General features: G+C 40.8%; 1 protein-coding gene across 4 annotated transcripts in view; it reads left to right on the plus strand.

Moving 5' to 3' along the window:
• SCAF4 (SR-related CTD associated factor 4) overlaps positions 1-19907 on the plus strand; it is a 73585-nt gene that overhangs the window by 30726 nt on the left and 22952 nt on the right. Inside the window, exons 4-13 of one of the 4 annotated variants that reach the window (XM_070942620.1) lie at positions 568-729; positions 1779-1914; positions 8747-8883; positions 9802-9978; positions 10808-10908; positions 11346-11454; positions 11573-11740; positions 13394-13473; positions 15913-16103; positions 19570-19670. In XM_070942620.1, coding sequence (XP_070798721.1) covers positions 568-729; positions 1779-1914; positions 8747-8883; positions 9802-9978; positions 10808-10908; positions 11346-11454; positions 11573-11740; positions 13394-13473; positions 15913-16103; positions 19570-19670 — 1362 coding nt within the window. Of the gene's footprint in view, positions 1-567; positions 730-1778; positions 1915-8746; positions 8884-9801; positions 9979-10807; positions 10909-11345; positions 11455-11572; positions 11741-13393; positions 13474-15912; positions 16104-19569; positions 19671-19907 lie in introns of those variants that run through there. The other 3 variants (XM_070942619.1, XM_070942616.1, XM_070942618.1) reach the window with 3 other exon arrangements.

Below are 19907 nucleotides of genomic sequence, written 5' to 3' on the forward strand. Positions count from 1 at the left end.
TAGACTCTATTCATATCAAGGGAAATAATAGAGAAGAGGACAAGATATTTGAATAAGAAGTAGAGTGTGAAAATACTTGAAATTAAACTGAAAAGTTTAAGAGAGGGACAACTGGTCATGTGTGACTTTTGTATTTTGTTTAAAATTCTATCACTGGTGATCCTATAGTCTCCAAGTTAGAAACTCAGATACAGAATCATAGGCCATTGCAAAGAAGCAGTGATGTTGGTTTCCCAGAAAGTAGGTGCATCAAAGCAACTCATTGTCCATGGAGAAATGAGACTGCAGGTAGTGAAAAACAAAAGAGGAAACTATAGTTCTGAGAATGTGAGCCAGGTACTAGAAAGGAGAAAGTACTGAAAAGATGGAAACATGATCTTGGGCATCATTCTGAAACCCTTAAATATGCTAGAAGCGCATGCATAAGAAAGGAATATTTGTTGGTCAAACCTGAAATTGTTATCCAGGTTATCCAACAGACTTATTTTATGACCACTTAGTAATTAATGTTAATATATTAAACTTCAGTTGTGCATTTAGAAATGGTGATATGTTTTATTTCTTTAGTGTAAACCTGAATATAAAGTTCCTGGACTGTATGTTATTGACTCCATTGTTCGCCAGTCTCGTCATCAATTTGGAACCGACAAGGATGTTTTTGGGCCAAGATTCTGTAAGAATATAACTGCCACATTCCAGTATTTATATCTCTGTCCATCAGAAGATAAGGTATAGTTGTTGTTTTTAGCTTTGTTTGAAATTAATTTATAACCTGTACATTTGCATTTGTCTAGAATAGAGACTCAATGATTGTTAAATAGGACTCTGGTTTTGAATAAGGCCTTTAAGTTGAATGTTGTTCTTACTTTGTTTTCAATTTCGTGAGACATTTTTTCCTTACTACTTTAAGATTGGAAGAACTTTTCAATGGGCTTGCAAAATGATTTTTGAATTGCATGGACACACGTATATAAGCATCTGCTTACATTCTGAATCAGCTTTACTCTTTGGATCCAGATTGCTGCATAATCCTATTTTGTAATGTAGATAGTCCTGTAATTTGGATTTTATTGTATTTGAAATAATATTACCATAAGACTTGATACAATCAGTGATTTAGAACAGGGATTTTCAAATGTTCTCAGCCTATGTAATTTGTAAGTTAAAAAAAATCTGGAACCCTTGATCAAGAAGCAAATTCTAGTGATAGTAAACTGGCTGTACCTGAGTGAACATTTGGGGGGGGTGGGGGGGGGTGTAGATTCCTTTATCTGTCATGTAACTCAGAATTCTGCTGTATATAATTTTTAAAAATCTGATTTCTAAATACTCTGTTGTAAAAGAGATATTGCCAAGTTTAGAATAATGTATTCCAAATAAGGCTTTGAGACATCTTGGAGTTTGAGTTGATTTTTATGTGATGTTGTCTCTGTTCCTAGTTACTCATGCTTTTAGATAGTTTGCCCTCTCCTGATCTTTTCACATGTAAAGGCTAGATGATTAGATTGCACTTTTCCTCTTCCATCTCCAATGGGAGACTGATATTGTATTGCAGCTCAATGCATTTACTCCTTTCTTAGAATAAAAGATACTCAGATTGGAATATCCTACGTTGATTTGAATAATGGGAAGAAAGTGCATAAACTCAAAACATGTTCCCTGTTTCATAGTACATGAAAGTTAAGTGTGCAGGAGAGTATTTTCTGAGTAGTGCTTAAAAAAGATTAAACTTTTTTTTAAAAAAAAAAAGAATACTGACATAATTTCTTGTTGAACAGAGTAAGATAGTTCGTGTCCTCAACCTATGGCAGAAAAATGGTGTGTTTAAAATAGAAATAATTCAGCCACTTCTGGACATGGCAGCAGGAGCTAGCAGTGCAACCTCGGTGACAGAAGATGCTACCAATAATGAAGGTAGGAATTAGGACCACCCTGTTTAGATGCAAAAAATCTCAGTTTCAGTCCTTGACATATCCAAAAAGTTGCCTGGAATCCTGGAGAACTCTTAATATATAGCTTAGGAGAACCAGTGGTCTGACTCAATAGAAGGCAGTTTCCTAAGTTTGAATATTGATAGCTTTATTTGAAGTCTTATTTTGTTATAATCTATGTAGAATGAACTGAAATAGGGCCATCAATTAAATACTCCTTTCTCCATCATAGTGGAGTCAGCATCCAGAAATGGGTTGTCTCGTCTATTGGCCAATGAGACTGGGTCTGTCAAAGCTGTGAGGACACTCCCCCTACCAACTGTCCAGCTTTTGACTCAGTCTGGTCATAGACAGTCGTGGTTTTATTAGCTCACCCATTTCTGGATAGTTGCTTCCATTTTAATTAGGATTTTGTTTAGAGAATTTCTTTATTTTTTCTTGAATTTAGTCCCTTTGTGTTTTGTGTTTGAACTGACAGCCGGCTCCCAGCCTAGGCTGGTTGAGCGGGCTTTTCCAGCGAGAAGGGCTGTTAGCCCGATACCGCTGAGGGCCAGAAGTTTATTCTTGGCAGGGCAGCGAGCGAAGTCCACCTTGCCGCCACTGACTCTTGGGCTGCACTGGACTAGAAGATCGCCCGTTTCCACTTGGGCGCTTCAGTGGGTCTGGCTGTCAGCCGAGGACCTGTCAAGCGGCTGAGGCAACAGCCGAACTGTGAGTCCAGCGCCGGGCGGCTGCCCCATTAGCCCAGCCTCTGCCTTCAGGCATTTGAGGCTCCGGAGTCCCTGTCTGGTATCCGGACAAACTCCACTGACAGCGCGAAGCGTTTTGCTGCATTTTACTTGCAGCGGAGCTGTTGGAGCCGACCGGCGACTTTAAAATGATGGAGGAAGCCGCAACGGCCGCTGCAAGTGCTGGGATCAGCATGTCCGCCCCAAATCCAGCTTTCTTGGCCCCTGACAGATCAGATTCAGCGGCCACCTCTGGGCAGTGAGCCACGGCCAAGAAAGCTAAAGACAAGACTCCCAAACATCATGGAGCCTCCCAGAAGTCCTCTAAGGCTTCGGAGGCTGATGCAGCGAGACGGCACAAAGCGATCGATAGGCAGATCGAGAAATCCTTGAGGAGGGCAGACGGACAACAGACCATCCTTCAGGGGGCCCTGGATAGGGATAACCATTCCCGCCTTTTCGCAACACAGCCGTTGGAGCTGCTGGACGATTTTGACAGCCGGCAAGAAATGCAATGGTCGCCAGATGGCACTAGCAAGCATAGGGCACCTAGTCTGCCCGGCAACAAGGAACCTTTGCTAATTTTAGCCCCTCAGGCTCCTGAGGGAACTTCTGCCTGGCAACAAGCTGTCAGACAGAGACCTGCTCAAGGGGATGCTTCCTTTACTCCGCTGGCTGCTGGCTTTAGAGCAGAACAGCTGTCCCCAAGTATGGGAGACATAATTGCTGCTGCAATTTCTAAGGGAATAGCAGCTGGTCTTCAGCAGGGGCATAGAGCTGTCTCCCTGCATGTTTCGCTCTTACAGAATGTGGAGGCTGAAGGACTTGCACACACCCAGGGCTCTTATTCTCCTAGCCATTCTCATCATTCCTCAGTGTCTGGGGAGGAAACAGGCAGAGACCTAGACTTTTCAGAGGATGAGGGATTACTACCTGAGCAACCAGCATTTTCAGGACTTTTCAAGCCTGCAATGTTTAAATTGTTGCTATTTAAGTCCAGAAAGTCTACTAATATGGTTCTGACACCGGCTTCTCTGGAGACTGCCCTGGGTCCTTCTGACATGACAGGCTCTTTATTTTCTGAGCCGGTTAGTGAGACCAAGGTGGTGCCATCTCCTCGCCTTTTCCTGGACGTTGTTAAATGCCAGTGGTCTGCACCAGCGACTGGGCCTAACCCTGGTTCGCTGGATAAGAGGCTGTATAATGTTGGCCCAGAGTTATCGCAGGTACTGATGCTGCCTTCAATTGATGCACCTGTAGCCGCTTTGGCGGCGCAAACTGTTCTCCCAGAGATGCTCGAGGAAGCTCTCAAGCCTGAGGATAGAAAATCTGAACAGACCCTTAAGAAAACTCATCAGGCGGCTGCTTGGGCTATCCGGGCTGCCACTCAGCTTCCTTCTTTAATCGGGCATCCCTCGTATGGCTGAAGCAACTGCAAGATAGGATCTTGGTGGGGGATTCCAGAGCACACCAGGACTTGAACAAGTTGCAAGTGGCTCTGGTGTACTCGGCGGATGCTATGCTGAACGCTGCAAGGTTTGCATCAAAGGCAATCGTCTCCAACGCAACATCCAGGAGGCTACTTTGGCTGCGCCAATGGCAAGCAGATGCCAAGAACAAGTGGCGCTTGGCCTCAGCTCCTCTTTCTGGGGAGAGGCTTTTCAGTGACTCCTTGGAGCCGCTGTTGGTGGAGACCCGGGATAAACGTAAGGTCCTTCCTTCCTTATCCAGGCGGGCTGATTCCCGTCCAGCCCCTTACTTCCGACGGCAGGTTTCCAGGGGGCCGACGGGGGCTTTGGTGTCCCTCGCCAACAACGCCCCTTCCCTGCGGCAGGAACAACAGCCAGACAGGGCAGGGAGGTATAGGCCATTCCCTTCTAAACGGCCCTTTCGAAAGGGAGGGAGCCGTCGTTTCAGACGCCAACGCTAATTCTACTGGGAGGGGGGACGACTGGCCTTGTTTGCCAGGCAATGGGAGAGCATTACTACGGATGCATGGGTTCTGGAAACGGTCTGGTTGGGCCTGTCCTTAGAGTTCCTCTCCGCACCCCCAAGGTTTTTCATTCGCTGTCCTGTATCAGGAAACAGCGTCAAGCGTGGGCTCATGGAGACTGCTTTTCAACATCTCTTGGATATCCAAGCAATCCAACCGGTTCCGGAGTTGTAACACGGGGGGGTGGTTACTCCATCCTCTTTATTATTCCAAAGGCCTCGGGGGGGTATAGGGCAATTCTGGACCTGAAAAGACTGAACCGCTGTATTGTATACAGACGGTTTAAGATGCATTCATTTCAGTCCATTTTGGACGGCATCAGGGAGGGCGACTTCCTCACTTCTATTGACCTTACTGAAGCGTACCTTCATGTCCCTATTTCTCAGGATCATAGACAGTTTCTTAGATTTTGTTATAAGAACCGGCATTATCAATATAGGGCCTTGCCCTTTGGCCTGTCATCAGCGCCCAGGGCCTTTACCAAATTGCTAGCGCCCCTGGCAGCACATCTCCAGGCTATTCCCGTGCACGTCCAGTGCTACCTGGACAATATCCTTATCCAGTCCTCTGAAGAACAGGCTTATGTAGATATAGGACTTACCATCCGGGTCCTTCAGGAGCACGGATTTTCCATCAACGTAAGCAAAAGCCATTTAACACCAGCTACCCGGTTGCTGCATTTGGGGGTGGAAATAGACACCAGGGAGTGCAGGGTGTATCTTTCCCAGGAATGACAGGCTACTATTAAAGATCTAGTGGGTCGAATCCAGCAGGAGCGGCTCATTCCTCTGTCAACGCTTTCTAAACTCCTGGGCAAGATGTTTTCCTGTATTTCCATAATGCCCTGGGCCCGTTTGCATGCCAGGGCTCTACAGTGGTTCCTTCTCCCTTATCAGTGGACAGGTAGGAGCACTTTGTTGTCTTAAGGTTAAGGTTACCCAGGTGGTGTTGGGTTCCCTGAGATGGTGGGAGTCCGAGGCTCTTGCTCGAGGTTGCCTATTTAAAGAAGTGGACTCCCTAGTTCTGACAACCGATGCCAGTCTGTTCGGCTGGGGGGCTCACTTTCAGGCTAGGGTGGCCCAGGGCCAGTGGTCGCAGGCTGACCTAGCCCATAGCATTAACTGGCTGGAGCTAAGGGCTGTGCACCTGGCTTTACAGCACTTCCAGGCCTTCATGCCAGGTAGACACGTGCTGGTTCGGATGGACAATGTTGCCACTAAGGTGCATATTAACAGGCAGGGGGGTACCCTGTCCCGGGCCCTTATGCAGGAGCCTGAGTGGCTCTGCCTTTGGGCTGAGTGGCTCCATGTGACCCTGAAGGCCGAGCATATTGCGGAGGCTGCCAAGGTACTCAGGCAGGGCCACTATTGATCATGCAGAATGGCGCCTGCAACCGGATTTATTTCAGGAGCTGATGGAGCGATTCGGGAGACCTGCTGCGGATCTCTTCACCACCCCAGACAATGCCCAGCTGCCGAGATACTTTACAAGATTTGCGGTTCCGGGGACGGAAGGGGTCGACGCACTCCCCAGTGCTTGGCCACGGGAGTTCCTATATGCTTTCCCCCCTCTTCCTCTCCTCAAAGGTGGTTCGAAAGATTTTGAAGGAACAGGTGGAGGTGTTGCTCCTGGCCCCGCCGGCCATGGTTTGCAGACTTGGTCGCTCTTTCGGTGGCCCAACCTTGGAGGTTACCGACGGACAGAGCCTCCCTCATCCAGGGGGCATTGGTGGACCCGGACCCTCAGTGGCTCCAGTTGACCACCTGGTGCTTGAGCAGCAGTTGCTTAGCCAAGACAATTACCCCTCCGAGGTCATAGCCACCTTCCAGGCGCCCTTCCACGAACAGGATTTACGATGCCACTTGGAAGGCCTTTTGTTCCTGGTGTTCTCAAGCAGGCTTGGACCCAACCGAGGTGTCTGTACCCCAGGTGCTGGCCTTTCTTCAGAAGGGGCTTAACATGGGTCTTTCGCCCAACACCATCCGCCGCCAGGTGGCTGCTTTGTCGTTGGTCCTTGCCTGCGGGGTGCTGGAGTCCCTGTCTCAACATCCCAGGGTTCGCCACTTTATCAGGGGCGTTTTGAATCTGCGGCCTCCGGTGGTTCACTGTTTTCCCACTTGGGACCTCTCCAGGGTGCTTCAAGCATTGACTAGGGTCCCATTTGAGCCACTGCGTGAGGCCACGCTCCGTTTCCTGTCTTACAAGGTGGCCTTCTTGGTGGCCGTAACATAGGCACTGCGGATTTTGGAGTTGGCAGCGCTTTCCATCAGACAGGACCTTTGTGTGTTCCACCCTAACTGGGTGGTCTTACATTTAGACCCTTCCTTCCTCCCAAAGATAAATATGTGGTTTCATAGGGCCCAAGAGTTAGTCCTGTCTGATTTTTGTCCCAATCCCAGGCATTCTCTGGAACGGGAGTGGCACACGCTGGACGTTAGACCGGCGCTCTGGATTTATGTTAAACGCACTTCCTCCTTTAGGAGGACGGAGTTGCTCCTTGTTTCCTTCCAACCTGCCACCTTAGGGGCTAAGGTGACTTCTTCTACCCTGGGCCGCTGGATTCAGGCGTGTATCGCCAGATCTTATGAGGCTCAGGCCCTTCCTTTGCCCAAGAATATTACGGCACACTCCACAAGGAGCACGGCCACAAGTGCGGCGTGGGCAACAGAGGCCTCTGTGGCAGAGGTTTGTCGTGCGGCTACCTGGTCATCGCTGTCACCCTTCATCAGGCGCTATAAAATAGACAGCTATGCTCGGCTGAGGCGGCGTTTCGTAGGCGGGTCCTACAGAGTATGCATACTGATGTTGGGGCCTCAGGCCAGGCTGCAGCCCACCCGTAGGGGCACTACTGCTTTGGTATGTCCCATTTCTGGATGCTGCCTCCACTATAGCGGAGAAGGAGCGTTAGTCCTACCTGATACGATCCTTCTTGTTGAATGGAGGCAGCATCCAGCCCCTCCCTAGCTTAGGGCCGACCCTCGGTTCCCCTAGGGATAGCAGCTGAGCTGACCACACAAGTCTGTCACTTCATCGTCACCAAAAGCTGGACAGTTGGTAGGGGGAGTGTCCTCACAGCTTTGACAGACCCACTCTCATTGGCCAATAGACGAGAGAACCCATTTCTGAATGCTGCCTCTACTCAACGAGAAGGATCGTATCAGGTAGGACCAACACTCCTTTTATAAAGGAATGCATATTTTATTCTGATGATGTGAGTGAATATATCAAAGAGCAAGAGTGCTCTGAAGAGCGTTCCAGTATGCTTGTGTTTTTTAAGACCTATTCAGATTGGTTTTTTATATTCTTTTTCTTTGATTTATCTTGCATATTATTAACTCCTATTTATTCTAAATAAATTTGCCTGAAAATAAGTTATTGGAATTAAATTGCTCTGATGGATATGGAAGATATTTTCTTGACGGAAATTATTTTGGTTTAAATATTATGCCTAGGAGAATTTTATAAAAATGTGGGTGAAGCTGTGTGTCACAATAAATTATTCAAGCAGCAATTTTGTGATTTTTTAAAATAACAAACAGCTACTAAGTAGAAGGAAGGATATATAATCTAGTAGTTTCAATCATAATTGTTCCACCTAACCTATCATTGGCTACATTTTTAAAAAAAAAACAATCATGACATCATATTCTTTTTCTTTGATTTATTCAATATCAATATCAATATCAATATCAATATCAATATCAATATCCTGTGTTCTAAATAAATTTGCCTGAAAATAAGTTATTAGAATGCCATCTACCATGATTAGTCTTGTGTTATGATGTGAGCCTTATACATTATATGATCTTTAAGTAGAATACAGATTTTACAGAATACAGAATACAATACAGACTGTATTGGGAGAATGCAGAACCTCTTCATGATTGTGAGACATAGATAGAGGACATATTCAATCCAATTTAAAGAACCCTGCTGCAGGAGGTCAAAACTACTTTTGGATCATACTGTAGAGGATCTAGAATTTGATCACTTAGTTTAGAATAATAAATTGAAATATAAAGTGGTTTATATATGGGAGCACTTCAAAATCTTAAATTGTATTTAAGATTTAAATATTTAAATATATTCTATAGGTTCACCACAATCTGCTACAATTCCATCTGAATCACCACAGGTTGGTGCTAATTCAGTACCTGCTGTGCCACAGCTGCCCAGTTCTGATGCATTTGCTGCAGTTGCTCAGTTGTTTCAAACAACACAAGGACAGCAGGTAAGCAAACGATTTTTTTTTTAAAAAATACTTTCTTAAGAAAATATTATTTAAGGCAAACTGTCTTCAGTTATATATTTTTAAAACTATCATGGAAACTTGTGAATTACATTGATAAAAAGTGAAATCTGGTTTTCTACTGTAATGCATATCAGCATAAGAGTAAAAAAATGTTTAGCCAAGCAGTTAGTCTATGCTTGCTCTCTGAGGAGAATATCAAATGTCCTAGCACATGTAGAAAACTGTATTTTTCACTTTCCCAATAGTAGTCCATCCCAATAGCAGTCCACTGCCATTGCATTCCTCTAAAAGCAATCATGGTATGTTGCAGTGTTTCCATGGCAAAATGGTATTATGCCTATTCTAACTTTTACACCATGTTGTAGTCTGCAAGGTAGATGCATAGTCACAAGATCAACTATCTTTTACTATAGTAAGTAAAATTATGACTAGTAGTAAAATGTAATTGAAATACATTTCATTTTATTCAATTTTTTGGGGCTTACTCAATATTCATAGATCTCAGGAATTCAACCAATAAACAATTTAAGAAATTAAATAAGTGACAATATATAGTGCATACTGAAAAAGCTTTAATTCATTTTCAAATAAAAGTGTAGATTCAAAGCCAGGTCTTAAATGATATCGAAATAAAAGCAAGGGTAGTACCTTCTAGATCTCCTTACATTCCATAATTTGGGGTAGCCAAAGAACCCCTCTCTGGTTTTTACATAAGAGACAGTTCCCAGTAATGAGAAGCAAAGGGGAGCTGTTTTAGGAGATTAATTCTCAGGCAGGAGAGAATACTGTATTAGTTCAGTTCACATTGGAAATGCTCCAAATTTTGTAGTGCCTAAACAATGTCTCTGCTATCCCTATCCTTAAATTATATTAACAGTTGCAATTTTAATCTGATAGCTCCAACAGATTCTCCAGACTTTTCAGCAACCTCCCAAACCTCAGTCTCCAGTAATAGATAATAATGTAATGGCTCAGGTTCAAGCTATCACAGCTCAGCTGCAGACCACGACAACACAGCCATCAGAACAAAAGCATGATTTCCAAATACCAGAACAAAAAACATCTTTTGATAAGGTAGTATTTTTCTTCTACTTGAAAAGGAATTACCCAAATATTTTGTTTCAGGGGAAATCCATGACAAACTGTAGTTTAGTGCTGTGAGAACAAGCCTGAAGGCATCTCCTTGCATTCCCTTCTTTCATATGCATGCAAAAATACCATCTTCCATTTCTGTCTAATGTTGGCATATTTATGGAGCCTTATAGGTTTTTAGTTTGTCCTGGCTATATGGAAAATTGTTGCTCTCTCTGAAACAATAATACAGTCCTGTGATTCATTTTTTAAAAGTGAGTCTTATAAGTTACCTGCTTGTTGCATTAATTCCAGGTGTGCATATAGCAGTCCTGATGCAGATTAGCAGTTGATACTGACTCTAATATTTGAGATGATACAAACCATGATTTAACTCTGTTTTGTACTTTATCTGACCTTTGGCCTAGATAAGATTGCTCTTCTTAAAATTGTTGAAATGTCTGGAAAAAGTAGGAGAGAGAATTTTAATTCAGAACAGCTAGTTCTGGCAGGTTTAATGGCTGGGTTAGATTTTAAACAATTAGTAATACTTAATTGGATTTCCAATTTCAACTAAACTATTTCAGCTTTGCTGTTCTATATATTAATCATTTTTTAAGGTTAAGGAGGAGGCAAGGGGACAAGACACTGGTACAGCTGGGTTTTATGGGGCCAACCCCATAAAACCCCATATAGTTTGAGGATAGAGACTGCTTTCTTAATTGTACATCTGGAAAATACTTACAAAAACTTACATCATCAATAACATGTTTTGTTTACTGTTCTATTCTTATGGAAGAAAATAGAGTTGGCTCAATGTAATATGTTTCAGAAGCTGTTGGATCGCTTTGACTATGATGATGAACCAGAAGCAGTAGAAGATACAAAAAAAGAAGAGGTCACACCTTCTCCTTCACTCTCTCAACCAACATTGTATGTTTTGTTTTGTTTTGTTTTGTTTTGTTTTCTTTTGTTTTGACAACCATAAGCTGAGGAGATATAGGAGATAATATAGAAATTTAAAGTTCATAGGTGATTTGCATAACTATTTGGAATTTCTATTAGTACTTTATATAATTTATATACTTTATATAATATTTTGGTATCTAAGTATTAGTTTGTTGAAAAATTATTCAGTTCCAGTTGACTATTTATACTCTTAACTGAAATGCAAATTCACAATCTTAATTTTGACCCAAAAAAAATGACAGATGGAGAAGAGCAAAATGGAAATCATACTTAAAAAGGAGAGGGGAATATGCAGTTAATTGAAAACTGTTCTCGTAGGAAGGGAACATTGATGGTGTTTTAAACAACTATACAAAATACTGTATTATTGATATCCTGTTGAATTTTTTTTTATATCTTAGTGGATTTCCAGGTGAAGGCTTACAACAACCAGTTTATCCTCAGCTTCCAAATATAGAACAGTTTCAGCAGAGAATGCTGGGAATGCAACAGGATGCAATGCTTCACCAGGTAATGGAAACATTTCCATTAGATTAATTCTTATTTTTTCAAAATTGAGAGCGTTTGATTTCTAGGAAATGCTATTCAGATTCTTCTACTGCTTACCTATGCATTCTTCTTGTGCAAGGTCCCCCTCCCTCCAAATGGACAGATGCCTAGCTATGGACTTTTGCCTACACCACAGTTTACTCCTATAGGTCAACAAGTTATACAGTCTTCACCTCAGGTGCAGCAGCCTTTTCAGTCTTCTTTTCCAACACAAAGTGAATCACATTTACAGAAAACACATCAGCAGGTAAAGAGCTATTTATACCCAATATTTTAAGCTTAATGCTATATATTGTTTCAAGAAAATGCTACTGTACTGCTTTACCAGATTCCCTTACAGCATATTTCATTTACTAATTTAAATTACATGCATTGATTTTTCAAATGAGATTTTTGGTGCAAGTTACATATTTTAGATTTTAAAGTTGAGGAATTAAATAAACAGTATTCAATGCTAGAGATTTGAAATTGCAGAAGAATGTAATAAAGAGGATGACCTTCCCTCTGACAAACAAACTGCAAGTTCTGAAGATCTAGAATGGGAAGCCCATTCCTTTAAATCGGTATGTTTTTCGATTATAGATCAATAGATCTTTAATGAAATCTGTACCAGTAAACTAAGATGGAAGAGAAATAGTAAGCAATTTTATTCTGGTTATAAAGTACTTAGGTAAAAAATCAGAATAAATACATTTGTCCAACATTGGTTGATAGAAATGAGAATAGAAATCCCTTTGCGCCAATGTCATTTTCAGTGCATTGAATATAAAATTCCATCTTGCACAATTGGTCAGGCAACATTTTTATAATTACAGAGAAAAAAAAAAACATTCCAAAAGGGGAAGTAGATTTTATTTTTTTATTTTTTGTTTTTCTTTCTTTTTCTTTGTTTAGCTTGTTATTGTTTATTGGTGTCTTATGTATTTTTTATTTTTGTATATTTTTTTTGTAAAATTGTGAAGTAAAATAAAATAAATTGAAAAACTTGTTATAAAGATCACTTAGAAATAAAGTTATAATTATTTCAGGTATAATTACACAAATATGTTCAAATTATATTGCATAAGGACCATCAATGTTAAGCTTATATTTTATTCAGGTACCGGTATTAAGAGTATTTATGAGAAAATATTTGATAACTTTTTACTAATTTTTATTTGCTATTCATAATCCTGTGCATTCTTACTAAGAAATAAATTCCAAGGAGCTCAATGGAATTTACTCACCATGTATTAACTCTACTACTAACATCTGCATTTAAAAGACAAAGGGCACTCTTCTGAAGACAGCAAAGTCCACATTTTGGACAGAGAAAGGGGGGAGGTCAAAGAAGCCATCTATGTCAAAGCCTATCTCCAGTCCACAACAAAGTCCTTTCAACAGTTCCAAGAAGGCTCCACATCTATTTGCACTACTCAGGTGACCTTGAGGACATCGCCAGGTGACCTCAATGACTCTTTAAAAGAATGCAAATGACCAGCTGTCTGCAAGGAGTATCAATCCTTCCATTCCCCACCATTCAGTCAGAGCTGAAGAAGCTTCTTGGATGAGAAGCAAAGTGTCTTCAAAGAAAAATCATAAAGTCCAGTTGCCTCTTGAAAAGCACCTTTGGGACAATCATTACTTGGATGGCCGAGAATCTCCATAGACATTCTACTACAAAAACATATTTAATATAAATCATATGTAGCTTTGTGACTCTGTAACATGATTATATTTTAGGTTTGGTGTGTGTGTGTGTGTGTGTGTGTGTGTGTGTATACACACACACACATACGTACACAACATAATTAGAGGAACAGAGATGAAAATTCTGTAATCAAACAGTAACTCTAGTTTCAAAGTTGATACAGATCAGAAAAGAGTACCACTGATCATAAATCCTTGCTGATTGTTTAAGGAACTGGAAGTGGATCAACATCCAACTCAAGAAGGAAAAAGACATGAGAACCGAAAGTCGAGATCTAGATCAGCATCAAGGTAGGAGTGCTTTACAATTAATAGTATTTTAAATAAGTGAATGGACATAACTGATATACTGTAGAAGGCTAGGCTTTAGTTTTTATAACCCAGGTTTAAATGGAAAGAATATTTTTTAAGTAATTTGTAAAAACAGTTGTGGAAAGTAGTACTAAAACCGCAAATGCACAGGACAGCATTAAGCATATAAAACCATGAAATGTATGACTAACAATAAAAAGGCATAGAAGTTGTTACAGGAAATAACCCCTAAAATTTTAATTTTATTGCTTGAAGGTCATCTTTTTTCTTTTTTAAAAAATGACTAATTCATAAAGCAAAAATCCATTGTTGTCAATTAGATATAGATTTCATCTTCCAGTGTTGCATAATGATTTTTAAGTAATCAGCATGCCTGGTAATTCTGTCCCTTCCCCAAACAATTCCTGTTAGTTTGACAGTTTATAAAAAAAGGTATAGCTAAGAAGAACCTAGGTATCCTTAACATACAATAATTGATTTGGAGTCAGACCATGATTAAGATAAAGCCATACCATAAGAGTTAGTATTCCATCTTTTGAGATATATCTCCAACAGCACGATTATAATGAACATTTTCTAAACTGTCAGCTTATAGGAAGTAAAACGTTTTGTAGCACAAATCTCATTTTAAAATAATAGAAAAGTGTTTTAAGCTTCATAAGTGTATTAGGACAGGACATTCAAATTACTTATTAAAAGTTACATAAATAAGTAGGATCAATTTCATAAAGTTTCTTCAGCTACAAAGAGTTATTGGCTTAGGATTCACAAATAATTTCTCTAAAACTTTGGAGCCTCAAAAAGCAGAAATGATATCTAGATCACATATAACAAATAATAGGAGCTTAAGATAAATATCTTAACATCTACATAAAGCTGTTGGGAGACACCATCAGTTTGGGGTACAATAGCATCAGTTCATGTCTGCCCAAGGCAAGTTGGGCAGTGTGAAATTTGAAGGGTCTGAGTGAGAAAAAAAATAGGATGAGACTGAATTAAAGAAAGACGGAGAATGACTGTTGATCCAAAAGCCACCTGAGTCCATGACAATCTCAAATTCTTGATATATTTGTGATCTCACAGAAATAACTGATATTGTGCCTATAGATTTTTTTGGTTCCTATCTTTTTCTACTTAGTTAAGATTTATCTATATTTAGCAGGAGATCCTAATCCTTTAATATTCCAAATTACAAAGAGCATTGCCATTGATGTTATTAATATAGAAAACCATGAGTAACAAAAAAGGTGCATGTTATATTCATCCATACCATACATAGATTGTATCCAAAAGTGAGGAAAAAATAATACATGTATCTTTATTTAATGACCACAATTGTGATAAAATCTCAGTTGTTGAATGAAGTGGTAGTTAAGTAAGGCATCACGTGACAGTTTCACACAATGACAAAGATCCTAGCACTCCTGGTTGCAGTCATTAAATGAGCTCATAAATTGTTAAGCAAATGCCCGGAAGTAAAATCCTTCTGTGCCTGTGAGCACCTTGCAGCTCTCTGTAGGCATAGAGAGACAAGAAGAGAGAGTTTAGCTCTGTGCTTGGTTGGATTTCAGCTTCTGAAATCCTTCATCAGAAAGCTCTTTTAGAAAGCTCCCAGAGTTGAGAGAGTCCTTTTGGCAGGCTGCAGCAGCTTGCAACTTTCCCTGCCAGCTTTCCCTTTGACTATCTGGGGGAGCAGTCAAAGAAGATTACAGAGGATGAGCACATGACTGCGGGGTGCTTGACAACCAGTTGTAATTGGGAAGTACTCAGATTGCAATCATATGACTGTGGATATGTTGCACCCTTGCCTTTAACAATAGTTAAGAGAGGACTACCAATAGTAACATGATAAAAATAAGTTTTCTAAATCCCTAATCAGCAGTTGTTGAACGTTATAGACTTTCTCTGCTACCCCTTACACAAATTAATAAACAAGTCATGGTGATTATTAATATTCTTACTGTTACATGAACAATACAGAAGAAAAAGGAAAATGTAATGAAAGGTTTATTCTCTAATAAATGCCTATTAAAGAAGAGGGGAAAAGATTAAAGTGAGGAAAGGTTAAAAAAACCCACAAAGATAGCTGTTAAAGAATTTCCAATTTATACACTTTATTATTTGATAATTTCAGCTGTCTTGAAGTCTGATGGAGAATTACCAATACTCTTGAACAGTAATTTTGAGTTATTTGTCCAATATTTTTTCTGCATTGTTGGATATCCTTAACAGAACCAGGGAAAAACGTTTTTATTCATCTATACATGTAGAATAGCCCATTTTTGAAATGTCATTTCCTTTTGGCATATTTAAAGCAAACTCACAGTGAATGACTGAGATCAGCTGTACAAACGGAAAAGATAGGAATGAAACCTCTCAGTATCTAGATTACTGCATGCATTTCTTTTTTTATACTAGATCGCCCAAGAGAAGAAGATCACGATCTGGTTCTCGAACTCGAAGATCACGGCATCGTCGTTCTCGTTCTCGATCCCGGGACAAGCGCCGTCATTCTCCTAGATCAAGGTCCCAGGAAAGACGTGAGAGGGAGAGAGAGAGAGAACGCAGAGTAAAAGGCCTTCCTCCAATCAAACCAGAAACAGTTAGTGGTGAGTATTTTAAAAAAAATTATTAAGGATTTTGATTATAATAGAAAAAGCAAATACAAACTAAACTTGGGGAGAGAGGGTGGTGCAAAGAAAGAAAAACAACAGAAAAAGTGATACTTGAAGAAGTGATTTCCAGTCTTTATCACGAGTATAAACGAACTTAGTAAATTTTCACCCTCTATAAGATTACAAATAAATATCTCTTCTTTCCATAACTTGTCCCTTATCTATATGCAAATCCATAGTCAACTTTTGAGTCCCATAGATCTGTCTATAAAGATTTAACAGAGCTTTATAGAAAAATACCTTACCTTTGGTCAAAACAAATCAATTTTATATTTCTCCTTTTTTACTTCTAACAGTCTTTTAATTTCTTCAAATGTTGAAGGATTTAATCACTCTTCAACTTTTCTGTCTCCAATACCAAAGGATTCTTCAAGGCTTTAGCATCCTGTTTTGTAAATCGCATAAAAAAATCATTATTGAGGTCATTCTCTTGGTTTATATTTCTATGTTAATTTTCAAAGCTTTATGTAACTTTTATACATTCACTAGAAAGTGCTAATCTTGGCCATTCTTTTGGCTGCTTTCCCTTCTCTTGTGACCTACAATTTTTTTTAAAAAAATATCCAATATTTCTGGTTCTAATATTTCTACATCAGGCAGATTTGTTTGACATCTCTCATTTAGTATTTAATATGTTTTGGATATAGCCTGTCTATAGAAGCAGACATCATTACTAACATTGTAGCTGTTAATTTTTGACTCCATTCTTCAAAAATTTCCTGAAGTATTTTAAGTGTAACAATGTTTTGTGTGATTTTGTAAATCCCAATACTAACTAAAAACAAAATGCAAGTTTTCACTTTTCTTTTTCTGCACGAAATCATAGTCTCCACTCAATGTTATCACTTAGGATAGACAGAATAATTGTCTTCCTGTGAATGGCTATAAAATTGTCTTACAGTACAAGTCTGAATATTTCATATTTATCTGAACCATTAATTTGTTTATAACTTTCTTAAATCAAAAGTTTATTTAGCCTTTTGCCACTTATTTCTAACTCATTAAATTCTTAAATTTATCGTTAAATTTTTTTAAATAAACTTAAATTCAACAGGTTGCTTTTTAGACTTGTTCTGAAGACATTTGATAGCCTTAAAGTAGCAAATAAATAATTTCTGAAATTGAGAGTGAAGTTAGTGAACCTAATGTCTCTAAAAGATTCTGCCAGAGCTGCAAGAATAATAATAATAATAATAATAATAATAATTTTATTTCTATACCGCCCTTCTCCCGAAGGACTCAGGGCGGTGTACAGCCTATTTAAAAACACAAACAAAACAATAATATAAAATTTAAAATAATTAAATAAATGGCTCAAATTTAAAACCCCAATAAATTTAAATACCCCAATTTAAAACTATTGTATTGATAGTCCGGCCTGGCGGAACAACAGGGTCTTCAATGCGCAGCGAAACACCCGGAGGTCAGATATCTTACGAATTTCCGGGGGCAGTTCATTCCACAGGGCTGGGGCTCCCACAGAGAAGGCCCTCCCCCTGGGCGTCGCCAGCCGACATAACTTGGCTGACGGCACCCTGAGGAGACCCTCTCTGTGGGAACGAACTGGTCGGTGGGAGGCTATTGGTGGCAGAAGACGGTCTCGGAGGTACCCGGGTCCTATGCCATGGAGCGCTTTAAAGGTGGTAACCAACACCTTGAATCGCACCCGGAAGACCACCGGGAGCCAGTGCAGCTCGCGCAGGAGGGGTGTCACATGGGCATAACGGGTTGCGCCCATAACCACCCGCGCGGCCGCATTCTGGACCAGTTGGAGCTTCCGAGTGCTCTTCAAGGGGAGCCCCATGTAGAGAGCATTACAATAGTCCAACCGGGAAGTAACAAGGGCATGAGTGACCGTGCGCAGGGCGTCCCGATCCAGAAAGGGCTGCAACTGGCGAATCAGGCGAACCTGATAAAAGGCCCCCCTGGCCACGGCCGTCATATGCTCTTCTAAAGACAGCCGTGCATCCAGGAGGACACCCAGATTGCGAGCCCTCTCCGTGGGGGGCAAAGATTCACCCCCAATAGTCAGCGATGGCACCTGCTGACTATATCGGGGCGCCGGGAGCCACAGCCACTCGGTCTTGGAGGGGTTGAGTCTGAGCCTGTTCCTCCCCATCCAGGCCCGCACGGCCTCCAGGCAGCGGGACATCACATCAAGGGCATCGTTGGGGTGGTCTGGGGTGGAGATGTACAGCTGGGTATCGTCAGCGTACAGATGACACTTCACTCCAAAACCACGGATGATCTCACCCAGCGGCTTCACATAAATGTTGAACAGGAGGGGCGAGAGGACCGACCCTTGCGGCACTCCCCATGCGAGACGCCTCGAGGTCGACCTCTGCCCCCCTGCCAACACGAACTGCGAGCGGTCGGAGAGGAAGGAGGAGAACCACCGCAAAACGGTGCCCCCTATTCCTAACCCCCTCAACCGCTGCAGCATGATACCATGGTCGATGGTATCAAAAGCCGCTGAGAGATCTAATAGGACTAGGATAGAGGAGCAACCCCTGTCCCGAGCCCTCCAGAGATCATCCACCAACGCGACCAATGCCGTTTCTGTGCTGTACCCCTGCCTGAAGCCCGACTGGTACGGGTCTAGATAGATAGCTTCATCCAGGTGCCGGGGAAGTTGTCGTGCCACCACGCTCTCAACAACCTTCGCCACAATAATGGCTGTTCCCTTTATCTCCTGGTGCTCAAACCCATGGGACACTGTTCTCCTGCGGTCCCCTCATGAGGAACAACTGACCAGAGCACAGGTGGATAGAGATATTCCTCAACTAAACAAACAGTTGCAGAAGCCCTGCAGTCACATGATCAAAATTTGGGCACCTGGCAGACTGCCTGCATTTTACATACACAGGGGCGCTTCAGCTCCCTCTGCTTGTACATCTCCCCTCCCTCCCCACCTTGCCTTTTTAGCTGTTCTTCACCCAGCCCCAAAATTACGCAGCTTACTCAGCTGCCTTCTGTCCCAATTCCCTGCACCAACATTTTGCCTTTTGCACCCAGCCACCATGCTCAAAGCAGAAGTGCCTTGCAACCCTTAATGGACTTTTGCTGATCAGGCCTGAAACAATGAGGCTTTAAGAATTTGTTTATAGATAAGAGATGGACATGGGAAGAATAGATTATTTTTAGTATTTTAAAAGAAAAGATTAAGAAGGATAAGCTATTAAAATTATTTGTACTTATGGTAATGAAGAGGGAAGTAATTTCATTTTTTTAATGTTATTCTTTTTGATTCTATTTCTGTTTATCTTTTTATTATTTTACTTTGTATTTTTACCTAATTATAACTTTTAACAAAATTGCTATAACAGTTTTGTGATTTGTATACATTTGAAATAATGTTCATTTTAATATTTAAGTCCATTCAAATATATTTCTCTCTTAGTTTGCAGTACAACTCTTTGGGTAGGACAACTGGACAAACGAACAACACAGCAAGATGTTGGAGGTCTCCTGGAAGAGTTTGGTCTAATTGAATCTATAAATGTGAGTGTCAGTCTCAAAAAACAAAAAAACAAAAAATCAAACAAATAAAAAAACCAACCAGCAATAAAAAGCAACTTGCCATTTCATTTGAAACTTTAGACTTTTCTGTGACATATGACTATTACTAGTACATTAATAAAAGCAAAAATATAAAAAACAAGTAACATTCAGTTTTATAGCTTCTAGAATATAATTTCCTTGACTTTTGCCTTTAGTTATAGTTTAATTTAGTTATTT

The sequence above is a fragment of the Pituophis catenifer genome, unplaced genomic scaffold (genome assembly GCF_029215685.1).
Source record: "Pituophis catenifer annectens isolate HBS135680 unplaced genomic scaffold, rPitCat1.0.hap2 SCAF_4, whole genome shotgun sequence".
NCBI lineage: Eukaryota > Metazoa > Chordata > Lepidosauria > Squamata > Colubridae > Pituophis > Pituophis catenifer.